This window comes from Drosophila teissieri, chromosome 2R (assembly GCF_016746235.2).
Source record: "Drosophila teissieri strain GT53w chromosome 2R, Prin_Dtei_1.1, whole genome shotgun sequence".
Lineage (NCBI taxonomy): Eukaryota > Metazoa > Arthropoda > Insecta > Diptera > Drosophilidae > Drosophila > Drosophila teissieri.
The window spans coordinates 20,860,739-20,876,718 of record NC_053030.1 but is presented as its reverse complement, the minus strand read 5'-3'; the positions used below and the strand labels follow the sequence as shown (position 1 = coordinate 20,876,718).

General features: G+C 46.1%; 4 protein-coding genes across 4 annotated transcripts; all 4 read right to left on the bottom strand.

Moving 5' to 3' along the window:
- Nucleotides 1-36: 36 nt before the first annotated feature.
- Nucleotides 37-6,509, bottom strand: LOC122615305 (endoribonuclease Dicer). The gene is made up of 8 exons (XM_043790340.1): nt 6,173-6,509; nt 5,983-6,113; nt 5,721-5,898; nt 5,054-5,364; nt 4,295-4,997; nt 3,667-4,224; nt 3,427-3,601; nt 37-3,368 (listed from the first exon to the last, which is right to left on the bottom strand). The coding sequence occupies exons 1-8, from the start codon at nt 6,203-6,205 to the stop codon at nt 265-267; spliced, it is 5,193 nt and encodes a 1,730-aa protein (XP_043646275.1). The 5' UTR covers nt 6,206-6,509; the 3' UTR covers nt 37-264.
- A 580-nt stretch (nt 6,510-7,089) lies between these two features.
- Nucleotides 7,090-9,184, bottom strand: LOC122612183 (facilitated trehalose transporter Tret1). The gene is made up of 2 exons (XM_043785626.1): nt 8,419-9,184; nt 7,090-7,909 (listed from the first exon to the last, which is right to left on the bottom strand). The coding sequence occupies exons 1-2, from the start codon at nt 9,118-9,120 to the stop codon at nt 7,214-7,216; spliced, it is 1,398 nt and encodes a 465-aa protein (XP_043641561.1). The 5' UTR covers nt 9,121-9,184; the 3' UTR covers nt 7,090-7,213.
- A 1,728-nt stretch (nt 9,185-10,912) lies between these two features.
- Nucleotides 10,913-11,556, bottom strand: LOC122612182 (protein PET100 homolog, mitochondrial). The gene has a single exon (XM_043785625.1). The coding sequence runs from the start codon at nt 11,289-11,291 to the stop codon at nt 11,043-11,045; it is 249 nt and encodes an 82-aa protein (XP_043641560.1). The 5' UTR covers nt 11,292-11,556; the 3' UTR covers nt 10,913-11,042.
- Nucleotides 11,557-11,682: 126 nt separating this feature from the next.
- On the bottom strand, nt 11,683-15,974 carry LOC122612179. The gene is made up of 7 exons (XM_043785622.1): nt 15,386-15,974; nt 15,092-15,324; nt 14,238-15,038; nt 13,789-13,955; nt 12,712-13,707; nt 12,345-12,652; nt 11,683-12,281 (listed from the first exon to the last, which is right to left on the bottom strand). Exons 1-7 carry the CDS (start codon nt 15,520-15,522, stop codon nt 11,924-11,926), a joined length of 3,000 nt encoding a protein of 999 aa, XP_043641557.1. The 5' UTR covers nt 15,523-15,974; the 3' UTR covers nt 11,683-11,923.
- Nucleotides 15,975-15,980: the final 6 nt, after the last annotated feature.

The window sequence follows — 15,980 nt, the reverse complement described above, 5'->3', positions numbered from 1 at the left end:
AGTATATTTTAGATCTTTAATTAACGAATTCCATATAATTAAAGCAATTAAATATGCTCCCTGTTTTAGATATTTAATAAAAATATTGTTCAAATCGAATATTCGCAGACACTATAAAGGTCTAATTTGTAGAAGCATTTAAATTCATTAGATGAGCTTTCTTTCCACTTCCAAAGAATTTCTGCAAAGCCAGATTGCAAATGCAATGCATTTCAGCAGAAATTCCAGGGATGTGGAAGGGAAAACTTAACTACAACCATCATATTAGGCGTCACATTTGCTTAACTTCTGAAGAGCATGCTTAGCAGCCGCTAGCTTGGCCTGGTCCTTATTGCTTCCAAATCCATACACCTTGATCGACTTTTCCATGCAGGTAAACTGACAGCTAACCATCACCTTATCCTGGTCGATGATGGGCGAGCTGAACACGGGATTCGCATGCTTGTGCTCAGTGAGCTGGCGTATAGCATTGATGGGCACATTCCGCGTGAACTCCTGAAGCTCCGGCTTGAAGAGATTGAAAATGACCTCCCAAGTGCGTTGGAGATCTCGACAGTCCAGGTAGATAGCTGCAATAAGAGCCTCCAGAACATCCCCCAACGCCTTTGGCACATCCACGTTTGTGGACATGTTGAAATCACCCTTAGCTGGGTCATTTTGCTCTTCTTCATGTGAAATGGATTTCAGTGCATTCTTCAAATCAGTCATATCCAGATCGTCATCCAAGTCCAGCGTAGTCGGCTGAACATCAGCTTCCTCGAGCAGAATGCGCACATGGTTGGTTACCCTGTGACGCTGACTCTCCTGGAATTGCACGAATTTGGCTATGGACTCGGCAAGCTTTGCGTTCTCCGCCAGGATGAAAAAGTGCAACCGATGCCGCACGCATATGCAGGCAAGAGTAGTATTGTTGACCAAAGCGGAACGCAGATCTGTGAGAGCGCCAGGATTCATTTTGGTATTGTTCTCAAAAATATAGGCAGAAATTAAAAAGTCTAGTATGGCATCGCCAATAAATTCCAGTTCCTGATAGCAACCGGTTATGCGATTAGTGGGAAACGAGGGATGGGTGAGGGCCTGCAGCAAATATCCACGATCCTTAAACGTGTAGCCCAGATTATTTTCCAAATGATGATGATTTATGAGGAAGCCGTCAATCTCTGTGGTGTTTACGTTCGCCCGCATCTTGCTGCCACCTAGTTCGAGGTCCAGTAACTGAGTAAGGGGCTTGCCAATATCCGCTCGGCAAATCTTAAAGTACTCTAGCATCCGGAAGGCATGCTGCAGTCCGTAATTCTTAACGATCACGCCCAATAGCGCCTCAAGGGTATCGGCTATCACCTTGTCGGCGATCGTGACCAGTCCCACGCAGAAGTTAACCTCGGCAGAAAAATCGGCGCCCGCATGATGGGACTGCGCATTCGCTCGACATCCCTCCACGAAGCTGTTGTAGTTGATATCGCTGCAGTAGCCCCTCACTAAAGACTCCTCTTCGCCGAGTGCCAAGTCACGGAGGTTGTGTGGGCCTACCATGCTCGCCAATTCGGGCTTCTCTCGCCACAAGGCTAGCACATTGTGTGGCAAACTGATGCTGGGTGGAAGCCATGTGTATCTAGGCGTAAACAGAATGGTGCTGATCTTTTTGGGAATGTCCGTGTCGCTGAGGCAGTACAGCAGGTTCCGATTAGACACGAGCTTGGACTTGACCTGTGTAAGAGTGCCCTCATTCCAATCCGAATACTTGTTGGCCAGATAGAGCGTGGCACTCAGTTTTAGGAAGGAATCGCCCAGAATCTCAAGGCGCTCCATGTCAAAAACATCCGCGGTGCTCGAGGAAGTGATTGCAGCCAAAAATTCGCACTGTTCCGCGGGCGTTATATGTTTTCCGGAAACAGTTTTTTGCAAAATGGCCAGTGGTTTTACCGCCCCTTGAACAGTCGGCGTCGACGGCATCAAAGCTGCGAGGTTTGTGTTGAACTTGGTCGGAGTTCCGTTGCCATAGATATTACCCTTGGGCATCTTGAACTGAGTTTCTGTCCAGTACTCCCTATCTTCGAACTCCATCTTCTCCAGCTTAGCCACCTGACCCATGGTAAATTTATAGTAGTAGTCTAGCTCCACGGGATACGCACTCAAAAGTTTCCGAGACAGATCCACCGGTTCCATATAAGTTTGCCAGGAATTTTCTAACTCTGTTATTTCCAGACTGCCCATGGACATCTCAAGGGACTTTGTGGGCATTGGTTCTAAAAGGGACTTAGGCTCCTCGACATCCTCAGTTGGTATGACATTGCCCATGGGGTCGACATTCCGCTTCAGCGAAAAATCGATTTCTAGTGGTTTGGGCATGTAATCTGTTCCATTAAACGGCAGCAGATGGAGGTTTAAATACGTATTAAATCGCTTACGTAAGCCCTCCGCGTGGAGAAGGAAGTGCATGCGGCGCAAAATGCTGGGTAGGAAGATCAGCTTAAGCCATAAATCGCCAGGAAATTCATAGTTGAAGCATAGCTCCGGAATCAGAATAATTTTGGCTCTAGCCTTGCTCTGCGCGGACGATTTTCCACGATTTTGAACGTAGAAATTGAGCTGATCGGTAAGTTCTCTGACCTCGATCATAAACTTATCCTTGTGCACCACATCACCAATGTGGTTGCCGTACTTTGACATGGTAAACTCGTAGTAGGTCTTGTCTTGGTGGTTCTTTTCCATCAAGCTTAACGGTGTTAGTTCGCGGTGTACCTTTGTGACCAGCATGCGTTTATGCTCAAAGTTAGCGTACCATTGACTCACAATTTTGCCCTCAAAGTCTTCTGGACGGGGAGCAGTTTGTTGCTTCCGTTGATGTACACTGGAATTTTCGGCTTGTGGCAGTCTCTGAAACTTAGTCACCAGTGGCCAGTCAATGCATTTCTGCTGATCCGCACCCAGTATGAGAGGGACTACCAGGTAGGAGTTCTCCTTGCTGCGACGATCCAGCACAAAGAACGGCTGCCAGATCTTCAAGAGATCGCGGAACACCATTCCGTGAAACTGATGGAGCAGCTCCAGCTGCTCGGAGTTTTGGATAACTACTTTAAGTGGTTCATTGGCCACTCGAACGTGCAGTTTACCCTGATTGCTAAACAGGGGCATCTCTGCAAGGCGGGGTAGCTTGTTCCGCATCAATATAGCATAGTTTCTCGGTGTCCGGAGGTTTACATACATGTGCTCCGTGTAGTCACACGATTCGAACTGCGGCTCCAAAAATATCTCGTAAGCAAAACAGAGCTCACCAACCCGCGGACGTGCGTCGTAAAACTCCGCCGGACAGTCGGTCTTGTAGTTACGGACCACTTTCGGGGCGTTCTTGCGCACTATCGCAGTCACTGTGGGTTAAATATTAAGATAAGTAAACGGATGTTATGTGAGTTATCGGGAACCCACCATCATCGCCATACTTCTTCCAGTGCTCAAAATGCACGTCAGCAATAGCAGCTACGCGCTCCTTCAATGTTATGGGCAGGAATCTCTCGTTTAACTCTCCCAACTGGTAGAGTAGCTTACACGTCTTAAAGGCAGCTGATATTTTGGCAGCTTTAACGTTGTCCATGGGATCGCTCTAAACAAAAAATTAAAGCAATTAAAGCTATTTGATTTTATCATTTCCAATCTGATTTAGCTTACATAAATTGTGTCCTTTAGCTTGGAATTTAGTGGCAGTTTGATTGAAACCACTTCCTTTGACCTGGCACAGTCACCGAATAGTATTTTACGTGTATCTTCTTGCAATGAATTGATCCAGGGGATCACAAATCCAAAAGCATCCGTGGGCATTGACTGGCAGTAGCGATGCAATAGGATCAGGGCAGAGCTGGGTAGCAACACGGCACCGTGCTCATTGATAAAAGGCTGAATAACGTCTTGAAAGTGCTGTTTAACCTCGTACATTTCTGGCTCAGTTCGTTCCAGTACTCTGAGCTTTAAATATTCGGCAATCTCAGCGTGCGCTGTCCGATATTGAGCGATTTGCTGGGATATCTTTCCCCTGTCCAGCTCAGAGGAGAACAACACGAAACTGGCATTATTGGAACGAGCCCGACCCTTTGTTTGCACGTACATGTTAAAGGTCTTAAGCGGATCAAGAATCAAGACATAATTGCAGGCCTGCACATCGATGCCTTCTTCTAGGACGCTTGAACATATCATCAGATTGGCATTACCATCCCGGAACTGCTGAATGGCCTGCGAGAAGGTCAGAACATCTTTTTAAAAACATATTCAGCAAGTACGTTTCAAAACTACTGCCACCTACCGATTTTTGATGCTTTCTTTCAATGACGCTCTCAAAGTCTTGGGAAATAGTGTTGCGGCCAACCATAAATTGGGGAGTGAGCACGTTTCGCAGCTCAGGCGTAGAATCAATGAAGTTGAGCAGCAAGCCATAAATGCACTTGCAGGTGTAGCGGCGTTCAACAAAGACCAAACAGCAGATATCTTTGGGATCCTTATTGGCAAAGGTGGTCTTTAGATACTGGAGGAATCGCTGCACCTTCGGGGTGGAGAAGGAAAGAATGACCTCCTCAGTGTTCACCTTGTCATCAGGATCGTCGTCTTCATCCGTCATGTCTCGCAGTTTTTGCACCAGCAAGTGACGGATTTTTTCGCACAAGGACATGGCTGTCCTGTGCATCAGCTTCAGGCTTAGCGTCTCCGCCTGTCGCCTCTTCAAATCGAACTCGACAATCAGCGAGATGATGGCAATGGATGCTGCATAGATGCCATACTCTTGCAGCTGGAACAGAAAGTCATTGAACAGCTGTTTTACCGAGCTCTTCTTCTGCGGATCTCGCTGGCATTGTAACGACTTTGACCTTCGCACCGGCTGAACGCCAATATCCATGAGGTCTAAGGTCACAAAGAACTGTTGAATTTGTGATTGTATTGACTGCGTAACCATAAACACTCGCTCTTGACTTGGATACGTAATCAGATACTCCTTGGGCTTCGTGGAGTAGCTAAAAAGAATACCCACTTGTTGAAAAACCAAAGATAATATGTATGCTTCTCTTACAGCATCACGTTTTCCATCTCCTCCGTGTCGGACACGGTAATGATATTTCCCCGATAAGTAATCTCCAGCTCCTTGAGCTTCTTGACCACTTGCTTAATCTCATTTCCCTTGATTAGCACCCCGGTGAGGCCCACCACGCGCGGCAGGTTTATATTTTTCTCAGCGCAGAGGAACAATCGCATAAACTCATGATACGGGTGGTGACCAGTGCCATGGTGGCACTCGTCCATAATCACGACGCTCACGGAGCTTAGAGTCATGTGTTTCTGGGTGAACATGTCCAAAAACACCTGGGCCGTGCCGACAAGAACCTGTTGAGAGATTGCATATGCATGGTAAATCAGTTTAGAACCAAAAATAGCCAATGTTGGTTTAATTGTGGAAGAATTGTATTAATATTAACTATAAATATTCATCGAAGTGCACCGAAGCCTGGAACACGAATTAACCCATCATATTTGATTAAGAGAACTCTTAGGAAATATTAACGAAATGAACATGACGACTTGCGAAACCCGATCATACGTGACTATAAAATGCTGATCCTAAATGTTTCAACTCAAGTGATGCACATACATATGCATGTACATACATATGTGTGTGTATTTCGAACGTGACCATAAGTGACACGTCATGCATCCGCCATCCTAGACTCCGCTATACTCACTTGGTGGTCTTGAATTTCATCACTCCATTGGCCGCGCGTCCAATCGTCCACTCCCTGCTCTCCCACATAAAAGCCGACCGTCAAGTTTGTGAGCCGCTGGACGGCCACCGTCTGTTGACGGGCCAATTCCACGGTATTGCACATAAACAACGCCCTTTTTCCGCCATTTTCCAAACGCCTGGTCAATGTAAACAAATCGGATGAAAGTGACCAACATATGTATGTATGGAGTTACCATGCACGAACTCCATTCGTTACTCACTTGTCCATGTCCTGGGAAAAGCGCTTGAGGGTCAAAAGGGCCACGAACGTCTTCCCAGATCCTGTGGGCAGGTAGACAATGCCATTGTGCTTCGTTAGGTGGTCGACCAAGCGAAGTTGGTAGCTGCGAGGCTGGTCGGGATTTTACGGATTTTTTGTGGAATATGCGGTTGTGGATGCAAGTATATTACCTTTAATACCACCTCTTCCATATCGCCGCTCATGGTTACAGAATCCACTGGGTTTGGCTCGGTATAGCTGACGTGGCCAGTTCCAATTGAATTCCTTAGCACACGGACTTCTATGTCGGATTGTAACCGTGTGTTTCCCCGTTTTATGAAATTACGTCGGAAGCCGGTAGGGTGGCTGGCAACTAGCTGATTGGCAATATATCTTTCTTCCCACGCCACTTGCAGTCAAACTGGACTCTATTGGGGACACTATTCTCGAGGTAACACTTCCTTAAATGAAGAACTATCAATAAATTGACAGAGGAAAATAAAGTTGTCAGTCAAACACAAAGAACAAAACAGCCCAAGACGACAGACTGGCCAGCGGTTCTTATTGAATGCCTTGAGCGAATTGCGAATTGTGTTTGACAAGGACTGGTCACACTATGCAGGGCGGTTCCGTTTTCTTATCACTTAAATATTTCGAACAAATTACTGCTACAAACTGCAACATAATTACATTTTATGAGATTTGGTCGCTAGTAATGCAATGTTAATGAGCAGTAGAGTAATTAGTACTCCGGAATCAGTTTTTTTAATGTAAGTCACAAAAAAATAATAAGGATTCTTTATGTTATTTTCTTTTGAGTGTAAGTTTATATGTGTAAGTTCATAGTGTTAGTGTAAGTTCATATGTAAGAATTCGTGAAATACATTATAAATGATTAATTAAGCAAACCATAATGCTTTAGAATACATCTTGTCATAATTGCCCATACCATATACAGTGTATCTAGAGCTTCCTTAGAATAAAGTTGGCTTCAATTTATACTCTACTATTGATACTCTTGAAATCTTATCAAAATGAAAGCTAGTTGTCGTGTCTAATTGAAGTACTTAAGAAACTACAGACAGAAATGTACGGAACTGTACGAAAATTTTGATAGTTTATATACAAGTTTGTTTTACTTTATTGATTATGATTGCCACTTCTTATACATAACATTTTCTTATTGGCTTACAGAGACTATGAAAAAGTATCGCTACGACTACGTGACATTCTCACGTCTGGCTCTTGTCCTCACTCTTGACACCCTTTCCTCCGGACAGCATGTCCTGGATCTCGATTATCGTCTTGCCCTTGGTCTCCGGCACGAAGAACAGCGAGTAGAAGAAGGAGAGGACCGCGATCACGGTGAAGATCCAGAAGGTTGGACCCGCCCCGATCGCGTTCTTGAGGATTGGGAAGAGCAGCGTGCCCAGGAGGCCCGACAGCCAGTTGCTGGTGCCGGCAATCGATCCTGCCACACTCTTCACATCCTCCGAGAAGAGTTCCGCCATCACCAGCCACGGCACCGGTCCAAATCCAATCGAAAAGAAGACAATGAAGATGCAGATACTGCTGATCGGCAGCCAGCCGAAGTTGTCCATTGAGCCTGGATTGCTCTCCTTAAGCTGGAAGTAAACGCCCATCAGAGCAGTGGATATGGCCATCAGGATACCGGAGATCACGAGCAGGATGCGACGGCCAGCCTTGTCGATAATGGCCACGGCCACCAGTGTGCTGGTCACTTGGGTGACTCCAATGATAAGCGTAGAATCGCTGCCACTTATGCCAGAGCCCGTATCCTCGAAAATGGAGGTGGAGTAGAAGAGGATGGCGTTGATTCCCGTCCACTGCTGGAAAACCTGCAGAAGCACAGCGATTCCAAGACCCTTCAGGACGATGGGGCGACGAAGGGCGGACAGAATGTTGACCTGCAATGAAAATAATGATAGTGAGCTATTTGCTAATCTTGATCTCGTATATTATTTATATGATTATATAAACCTAACCAAATCAATGTGTTTATTGGGTATGATAAGTGTTATCACCTGCACTGATTACAAAATGCAAAACATATTAGTTGCATGATCAAATAATAAGTTTCTTGAATCAAGGCAAAAGAACGAAACATAATTGAAGCATTTTTACTCTTCTTGAATAAAAAATCTCATGTTTAAATGTAATATTAAGCTACCAAAAGTTATTTAAATCTCTTATAAATGAAACCCGAATCGAAATTATTTAGATTCAATGCGATAATTCGGAATTTACAACGTTTCTTTTATCAGGGTAAGTAAATAACTTCCGATTATGTGATAATGTAAGTAATAAATAATAAAGTTGGTCAAGGTCTCCCTTTTGCGATACAAATTATAACTATTTCCCTCATGTTTTCAATATCGATCGATTTTGATTGGTCACTAGAGGAATGTTAACTAACCTTTGGCAAATCAATCTGCTTCTGGGACTCCTCCAGGATCTCCTTGAGCTCATCATCGATATCGGCATCCTTGCCGCGCAGCCACTGCAAGGACTTGGCGGCATCATCGTTGCGGCCCTTCATGGCCAGGTAGACGGGGGATTCCGGCATGAAGAAGTGCACGACGGCAAAGATCACGGGCAGAATGGCGCACAGGATGTTGATGGTGAGCAGGGGCAGGAAGGCACCCACCAAATAGCCGTACAACACGCCCGACACAATCAGCAGCTGGAAAAAGGATCCGATGGTGCCTCGCAGGGCCGTTGCTGAAATCTCCGTACAGTACATGGGTGCAGTCACGCAGAAGGCTCCGCCGCACATGCCAAGGATGAATCGTCCGAAGTACAGCATGGTCACGTTATTGGCGAACAGCATCAGCACCCAGCCCACCATGTACGGTGGAATTAAGGCCAACATGGTGGGTCTCCTTCCGATCCAATCGATGGCAAACCCAATGGGTATGCAGATTACGGTGGCGCCGAGAGTCAGCAGCGAGGATACCCAGCCGAACTGACTGGAGCTAATGGGAAATCCGTAGTCCGTGTTCACCGAGATCATATTCTCTACGGGCGAGGACCAACCGATGGAGGCCCCCATGCAGAGGGCACCAAAGCTGGCCGACAAGCCGGCAATATATTGTGGCAATACCGATCCCTTGGACATGGCGAGGGATGTGTTAGAAATACTTTGTTTAGGTGTTTCCTGCTCGATCGCCGGAAACCAACTGAATTCGCCACGCGACCGTTATTACGCTGGAAAAATCGCTTTTCATGCGATAACTAAAGCAGCGAAGTCGACCGAGAAAGTCAAGCACCGCAAGTCATAGCCGTAAATCAGTTCCCTGTAGTTTCACCCACAGAACCAGGTGACAGATGATAGGAGGCAGAGCGTCATTGAGAGCGCCCAAAATCACTCGAAAGCCAAAGCAGCTAATTAAACGCCCGCCTCCACCAACAACACATGTTCCTACATGTTGTAGCAATCAAGTGATTCTATAACAATTACCCGAATACATGCCCTGCGGCAAAGTCTGCCCACTAGCCCTTGGGATTGGGATTGGAATTGGAATGGGAGTAAGTGCGAAGTGATGTGGAACGAGGTGGTCCCCCGCATGAGAAAAGTCCCCAATAAATGCTTCATCATCTTCGCATTGTGCGAAGTATGCTCATAGACCTTTTAAATTCCACTGGGCAGTTATGCTTCAGATGTAATTGTTATTGACTTTTAATTCTTTGAGCAAACTACTGTGTAAAACGCACTAAAAAGCTGTTGAGCAAGATGGTGTAGAAAATAAATTTATGAATAGGTGGTTAGCTAAAAATCAAGTTATTAAAACATGTTAACGTGATAAATGAATGTGAACTCTTTTATACTAAACAAACATGTAAAAGGCGCTTGACAGTGCATACTAATTTATTTTAATTTGCCTAAGCATTCTCCCTTAATTTTCTACAAGGTGTGAAGGTAACGAGTGTATCACCTAAAGCGTTCAATTTTGTTAATATTTTAGGGAGTTTTGTGGTTGCGCTGTTAGATAAATATTTCGATTTGGAAGATTGGTCCATTGCTATCTGCAACAATTAGAAATTTAAATAAAAAATGTATATGTACATACAGTTGTATTAGCAAAATCAATTCCTGGTATTAAGATTAGATAAAGATTACCTAGGTATTTAATCACAAATGATTGGGTATTTACTATCTGCAAATGATTTTGGGGTACCTCTGCCAAATTCCCAATTCCCAAAAATCTCAATTCAGAGTACCCTATCTTCGGCTTGATTAAGTCAAACCTTTCCGGTAGTTTGTTATTTACGACACAATTGATTCGGCGCTGCCGTGTGAAAAGCAGATAATAGCGGAGACAGGGGACAGACTCTAAAAAATAATTGAATGAGCGTAGATCGCGGGGAGTGCATCTAATCTTTGGCGTAACCAACAACGCATCTCATCACGCCCAAAACACATGTATGAAAATCCCCTATTGGATCGATCCAGATTGGACCCCAAACTGTGACAAAGTCGCGGAATACCTGTACACTTAAGACGCAACGGTCACCTGGCGGTCAAGCGGCTCTATCGGTTATCAGCGTACTGGATGGAACCGTTGATGGCCCACCGAACGGATTCGAGGACTCCTCTGATAGGCGGGCAGTGCAGAGCGGGCTCGGCCGTAGATAAGCGGTTACCGGGTGATAATATTCGACAGAATATAGCGAATATAGCGATTTCAAGTTGCCCCCTCTCCTTGTGGATTCCACTTGCAACCGTGTCAATGATCATGTAATGGCCTTATCAAGCCAACCCACACCGAGTGCTCTTGGCCTGCAATCGAGCTGTTTTCCCCAGATAATGGACATGGACTCCAAATGCACTTCAAGTATCCCCTGGAGTCGCATCATAGTTATTTCCTGATGATTTACAGCGGTAAACACTTATCGGGATTCGAGTGTTGTTCGGTTTAATACAAAATGTTTTTATTACGTCGTTACAGAGCAGTTAGTCACTTCCATCCGGAGCATCGGTTGTTTGCTTGCCCCCGGTTATATAACCTGGGATTAGCAGGATTGGTGCTGGTGAATCATCTACTTCTGCTGCTTGCCCTCCGCCTCTTCCATAGCACGCATCATTTTGGCGTCGTGCTGGGCGTGGTGTTCCCGGATCGCCCGCTGCAGCTCCTCGTGGTGGCTTTTGCTCTCCGGCGGATAAAGTTCCCGCTTCTTCTTGGTCACCCATTCTTCAAAGTATTCCGGCTGGTTGAACAGGTGGAACAGCGTCACCGGAAAGGCCATGTACATGCCCATCTTGGCCACCTCCAGCACCCAGGTACCCATTTCGTAGTATTATTGCGTTGGATAGTCGTGAAAAAACGCAATTTTCGTCGAATAATTGTGTTTTCCTCAAAACTATAAACAAAAACCAGCTGATTACAGTTAACTCAGTGTTGCCTGTCGTTGGGGGCAGGGCGAGCTGTGTTGGATAAGGCGTGCATATATTTTGGGACAGCTGTCCGAAAAACGTTTTTGGGACAAGCAATTTTAAAAACTTTTTTTGAAACTCATCCGTCCACCTTGAAATTCCACAATCTTATTACGTGCGATTGTGTTTCCTTTCCTTACCATTCAACAATCTGAAGTACTATTGAACTACTTATCAATTTATACTGCACCAACCCCCTACAGAGCTAACTCATTTACAGCTTAAGCCCATCCAATAAAACATCGATTAATTTCCGATTATATATTATTATATATGTATCTTTTAATTTTTGAGGCATGCATTTAAAATGAACTTATGCTAAACTTTAGAACGCGGCCAAGCTAAAACGTGTCATACCAAAAACATTTTTTCACGGAAGCAGACTTTTTCTTAAATATTTTGATGAGAGATGATTTTTTAAAACCGTACAACGGTTTTAACGTTAGATTATGAAAATACATAGGTGTGCGAAAAGATCGATTTAAAGCTAGAGGGCCGTTTCGCCCGGATACTTCTCGGGAGAAGTAATTAGCAGCTTTTTGGTGCGCGAGTGCTCCTCCTGCAGGTGCTCGATGTTCTCCTTGTTATCCGCGTCGAGGTCAGTAGTTAGCGTAGACTTTAAGGGTGTGCCCGCCGATCGCTTCCTCCCGTTGCTGTTGCCAAAGGGTGAGGCCAAAGTGGGCTCATTTCCGTCCAGGCAGTAGAGCAGACTGGGGCTCAGATCGGACTCGTCCAAGTCGTCGATGTCCTGGGTGGTGCTGGCGCCACCAAAATCATCCGACCGACTGGCAAACGATAAATCCGCCGGACTGGCGGTAAGGACACTGCGCGTCAGCAAATATTCCCTGGATATCACAGAATCATAATGTCAAAACTATGCTCAACTGAGATCTCTGACCAACACTCACTTGAAATCACTGGATAAGGCATTTGAGGGCTTTAAGTCTTCATTGCTGTTGCTACTGCTGGTCGTCCGCTGTCTGGGGTTAAAGAGAGCAAAGCTCTGCTGCTGCCCTAGGATATCCGCATATCCTCCCAATGAAGTGGCATCCTCGCTGTGCAGCGAAGGTGGCTCCAGCTGCTTGGTCGGCGTGCCACCAATCGAATCCTGCTCATCCTGCTCGGCGAAGCTTAGATTTAGCTGCTTGTCGCCATTGCCAGCTAAGGCAGTAAGCAGCATCACCGGTTTTCGGGAACGGGGAGTCATAATAGATTCCTACAATGTAAAACAAATATGTTGTAATTAACAGAAACTAGAAATATCACTTGTCGCACCTGCATCGCCTTGGGCATGCGTTGAGTCGACTTGGTAATGGGCGACATGGAACGGCGACCCATATGTAGAGCTGGTGTGCTCGTGATGAGATCCATGTTGCGGTACACGCTGCTCTGTAGTATCTGCTGATAGCCCAGGCTCATGGCGGGCAGCTCGTTGGAGCTGCCATTGTTCTCTGAAAGTGTATCGTCGTCCTCCTCATCCACGGCCCCATGATGGTCGTCGTCTTCATCGCTATCGTCTACGTCCTCCAGAAGTGGTGCATCCGCTGCCAATGGGCAGGGCTTGCCTTCTTCGCCACTGGGGCGCCTCCTGAGCGTGGCAGAAACACTTCGCACCAGTCGTTTGGTTGTCTCCGGCGTGCTGAATGGGAATCTAAGATTACCCATGCTAACGCCCTTCATCAATTTTCGGGTTATTGATCTGCCCATATGGCTGCTGCTTGCCACCATGGTACTGCGGCCCTCCATAATGGGCGTCAGTGCGCCGTCGTCCTCTTCCTCTGCGTCAACCTGTGGCAGGATACTTGAGAGATTAGGCTCCGACTTGTAGCGCGTCGATTGCTGGACGGGCGTAGACGGATTCGAATACTCCTCAATCTCCAGCAGTCGGTGCTCGTCCCAGGCAACGCTCTTCTTGTCAATTAGCTGCTTTGCAACCGCTGACATGATCTTCAAAGGCGTCACGCAGCAATCGGCATCGATCTCATCCAGGTCCTGGCCGGAAACAGCAGCTCCCCCATCCGAAGGTGATTCTTTCGATTGCTGTCGACTCACTGGAGCAGATATACTACCGCTGGTCGCACAGCTAGAGCTGCTGTCCGAGGACGAGGATTCGATCTTGAGGGAAGCAGATGAGATGGATTTCTGAAGCTGATGCCGAGGGTTAGTGGCCAGCGTGACGCTGGTGATGGTCGATGAGGTGGGTGTGGGTGGCGTGGGACTCTGAAACAGCACCCGCATCTTTGGCGGTTTCACATGCGACATATTGGGCGTCTGGCGATAAACATGCGATGGATTAAAAAGGCATGCGGTTAGTTAAAAGACACAGCAGTATAGTCCACGTACAGGACTTACCTCGGATCCACTAGCCAAATGAAAACTGGGTGGCACTCTTTTCGGGGTGCGCGACATGAGACTCTTGTGGAAAATGTGCTTCTTAATGGAATCACCAAGGGACTTGGCACTTCGAGTGGCCTCGTTGTTCTTCAAACGATTCATTACCACCAGTTGCAACGGCGTGCCTAATCAAATCAAATCATAAATAATTTTGATGAATTGATATTTAAACTGGGATAATACGATCTTTAATAATTTTAACTTTTTATCAAAAATTACCTCGTTGTTTGTAATTAATCGTATGCGTGAAATTAAACATCTTACTTGCGTAATTTTAACTATATCAATAAGATTCTAGTTTACTTTCACCTTAATTCAAGTAATTTTGAAATTACTAGCAGAGGTATTCAAATCATATGACCCAGAGTTAGAGGGCATTAAAGCATTAAAGATATAAATTAATTTACCCTGCCCATTTTGCTTGTTGAACTGTTTAATCAGACGCCGCTTCTTAGAGGACTCCGGCATGCTCTGGATATGGGCATAAAGCTGCGCCAGCTCCGTGTCGGTATTGTTCGTATTGGTGGCCGCTGCAGTGGCGGCACGGTCTACAAAAGTGTACACCGTGTTGACCGTCGAGACGTCCGAGATGGACTCGTCGAGCGTTTGTTCCGGCGACATGGTTTTCTTTCTTTTGCGCTCAAGAAAGTACGCCCGGATGTCGGTAGACAGCTTTCCAGGAACCTCAAAGATGTCCAGTCCGCGGACGATCATATAGGTCACGATACTGGACATTTTCTTGGCCTGGTAATGCAGCACCTCGGGTGGGAGTTGCCTTGGGCAAATCAGGTGGGGCGTGAAGAGAGTGGCCAAGTTTTCAGCGCTCATCTTGTTGCTCTTCTCATGCTTGGCCACAGCATGCAGCATTTCTATGATGTGCTGAAGGAGTTCACGATGTTCTTCGGGCAGGAGGAGTAGAAGCAGCTGCACGGAGTTGAGGAGGTGTTGCTGACGCTCGGCAGTGGCCGTCGGCTGACCATTGAGCGCCTGGCAGAGCGGAGCTATCTGGAGATGCGCCGGATAGTGGGCATCCGTAAGCAGGGGTTCTGGAAGTTCGGACAGAAAACCTTTAAAAACGGTGGCACAATCGTGAGCGGAGAAGCCGGCCAGTTCCAAATTCAGTGGTTTGTCGTGCTGGATGTGCATCCGAAGTTCGTTTTGCCGGGACACCGCGCCAGCCTTGCGAAATATTCCTTCCTGGGTGAGATCTGCAAAGGTGGATCGATTAATGAAATTACTTTGAGATCTTCAGCCAACTTACTCTTCTCCAGCATTAGGAACTCCTTGAGCTCCTGCAGATGCATCAAGAATCCCGGATCAATTTGCTGTTGCAGTGTCTCTGTGGGACTATTGCCCACGGATTTGCTGCCAGAGCCGGCGGCACAGGATGTGGCAGCTGCTCCATGTCCCAAGCGATGTTTTTTAGAGAGGCGGTTCCACTTCTTCAGCTTACCCTTGTCCTCGTAGACGATCTCGTGACAGGGGAGATCAAACCTATACAAGGGAATTATCAGTAATGTGGTGAGCATGCATATGGCAACGTGATCCAACTTACTCATCCGTATTGAGCTCCAATTCAAACGATAGGTGCATGCGCACTAGGGATTTGTATTTCTCGTAATTGCAGCGGCGCATGCGCGTGGCCAGATCGCGATCCCTGAAATCATTTATGTTCGCATGGTCCGTGTCCATCGTTGTTTCCTTGCAATCTGTGTGTATCCGTCGAAACTATCGAGTAAACACTGTATATATCCACGAACAACCACAACAACAACAATAATAACGACTGCCACCGGATAAGGAAAATAACAACAACGTTGGGAAGGACAATGACAAGTTCGTTTCGTTAACCCGAAGGCTACTCCTTTCACTTCTGCCCGTAATGATTTCGTTTCTAGGAGTGTAATATTGTCGAAGGTTTGTTGCGTGAGTATATAACTCCGCATTTATCACATTTCTCGCGAATTTTAACAGCTAAAATTGAAAATTGAACGAGACGCTACCTAACCAGTGTGACCGCGGCTAGAGCGCCAAATTATGACCTCTTTGGGAGGAAATCGTACGCGCTGATCTGGTAGCACAATTGCATATTTGTATTTATCGTTTTTCGACAGTATTGTACCTTCCTCTATCACTATTTATATTTAAAA

Excerpts from the sequence above, each read along its gene's own strand:
- LOC122615305 (XM_043790340.1), bottom strand. The coding sequence starts at position 6,205 with ATGAGCGGCGATATGGAAGAGGTGGTATTAAAG. Across the intron at positions 5,899-5,982 it reads TTTTCCCAGGACATGGACAA|GCGTTTGGAAAATGGCGGAA; the intron begins GTGAGTAACGAA and ends TACATTGACCAG. Across the intron at positions 4,998-5,053 it reads GAGATGGAAAACGTGATGCT|CTACTCCACGAAGCCCAAGG; the intron begins GTAAGAGAAGCA and ends TATTCTTTTTAG.
- LOC122612183 (XM_043785626.1), bottom strand. The coding sequence starts at position 9,120 with ATGTCCAAGGGATCGGTATTGCCACAATATATTGCCGGCTTGTCGGCC. Across the intron at positions 7,910-8,418 it reads AGCAGATTGATTTGCCAAAG|GTCAACATTCTGTCCGCCCT; the intron begins GTTAGTTAACAT and ends TTTTCATTGCAG.
- LOC122612182 (XM_043785625.1), bottom strand. The coding sequence starts at position 11,291 with ATGGGTACCTGGGTGCTGGAGGTGGCCAAGATGGGCATGTACATGGCC.
- LOC122612179 (XM_043785622.1), bottom strand. The coding sequence starts at position 15,522 with ATGGACACGGACCATGCGAACATAAATGATTTCAGGGATCGCGATCTG. Across the intron at positions 13,708-13,788 it reads ATTTGGCTAGTGGATCCGAG|ACGCCCAATATGTCGCATGT; the intron begins GTAAGTCCTGTA and ends GTTTATCGCCAG. Across the intron at positions 12,282-12,344 it reads GCCTTATCCAGTGATTTCAA|GGAATATTTGCTGACGCGCA; the intron begins GTGAGTGTTGGT and ends TGTGATATCCAG.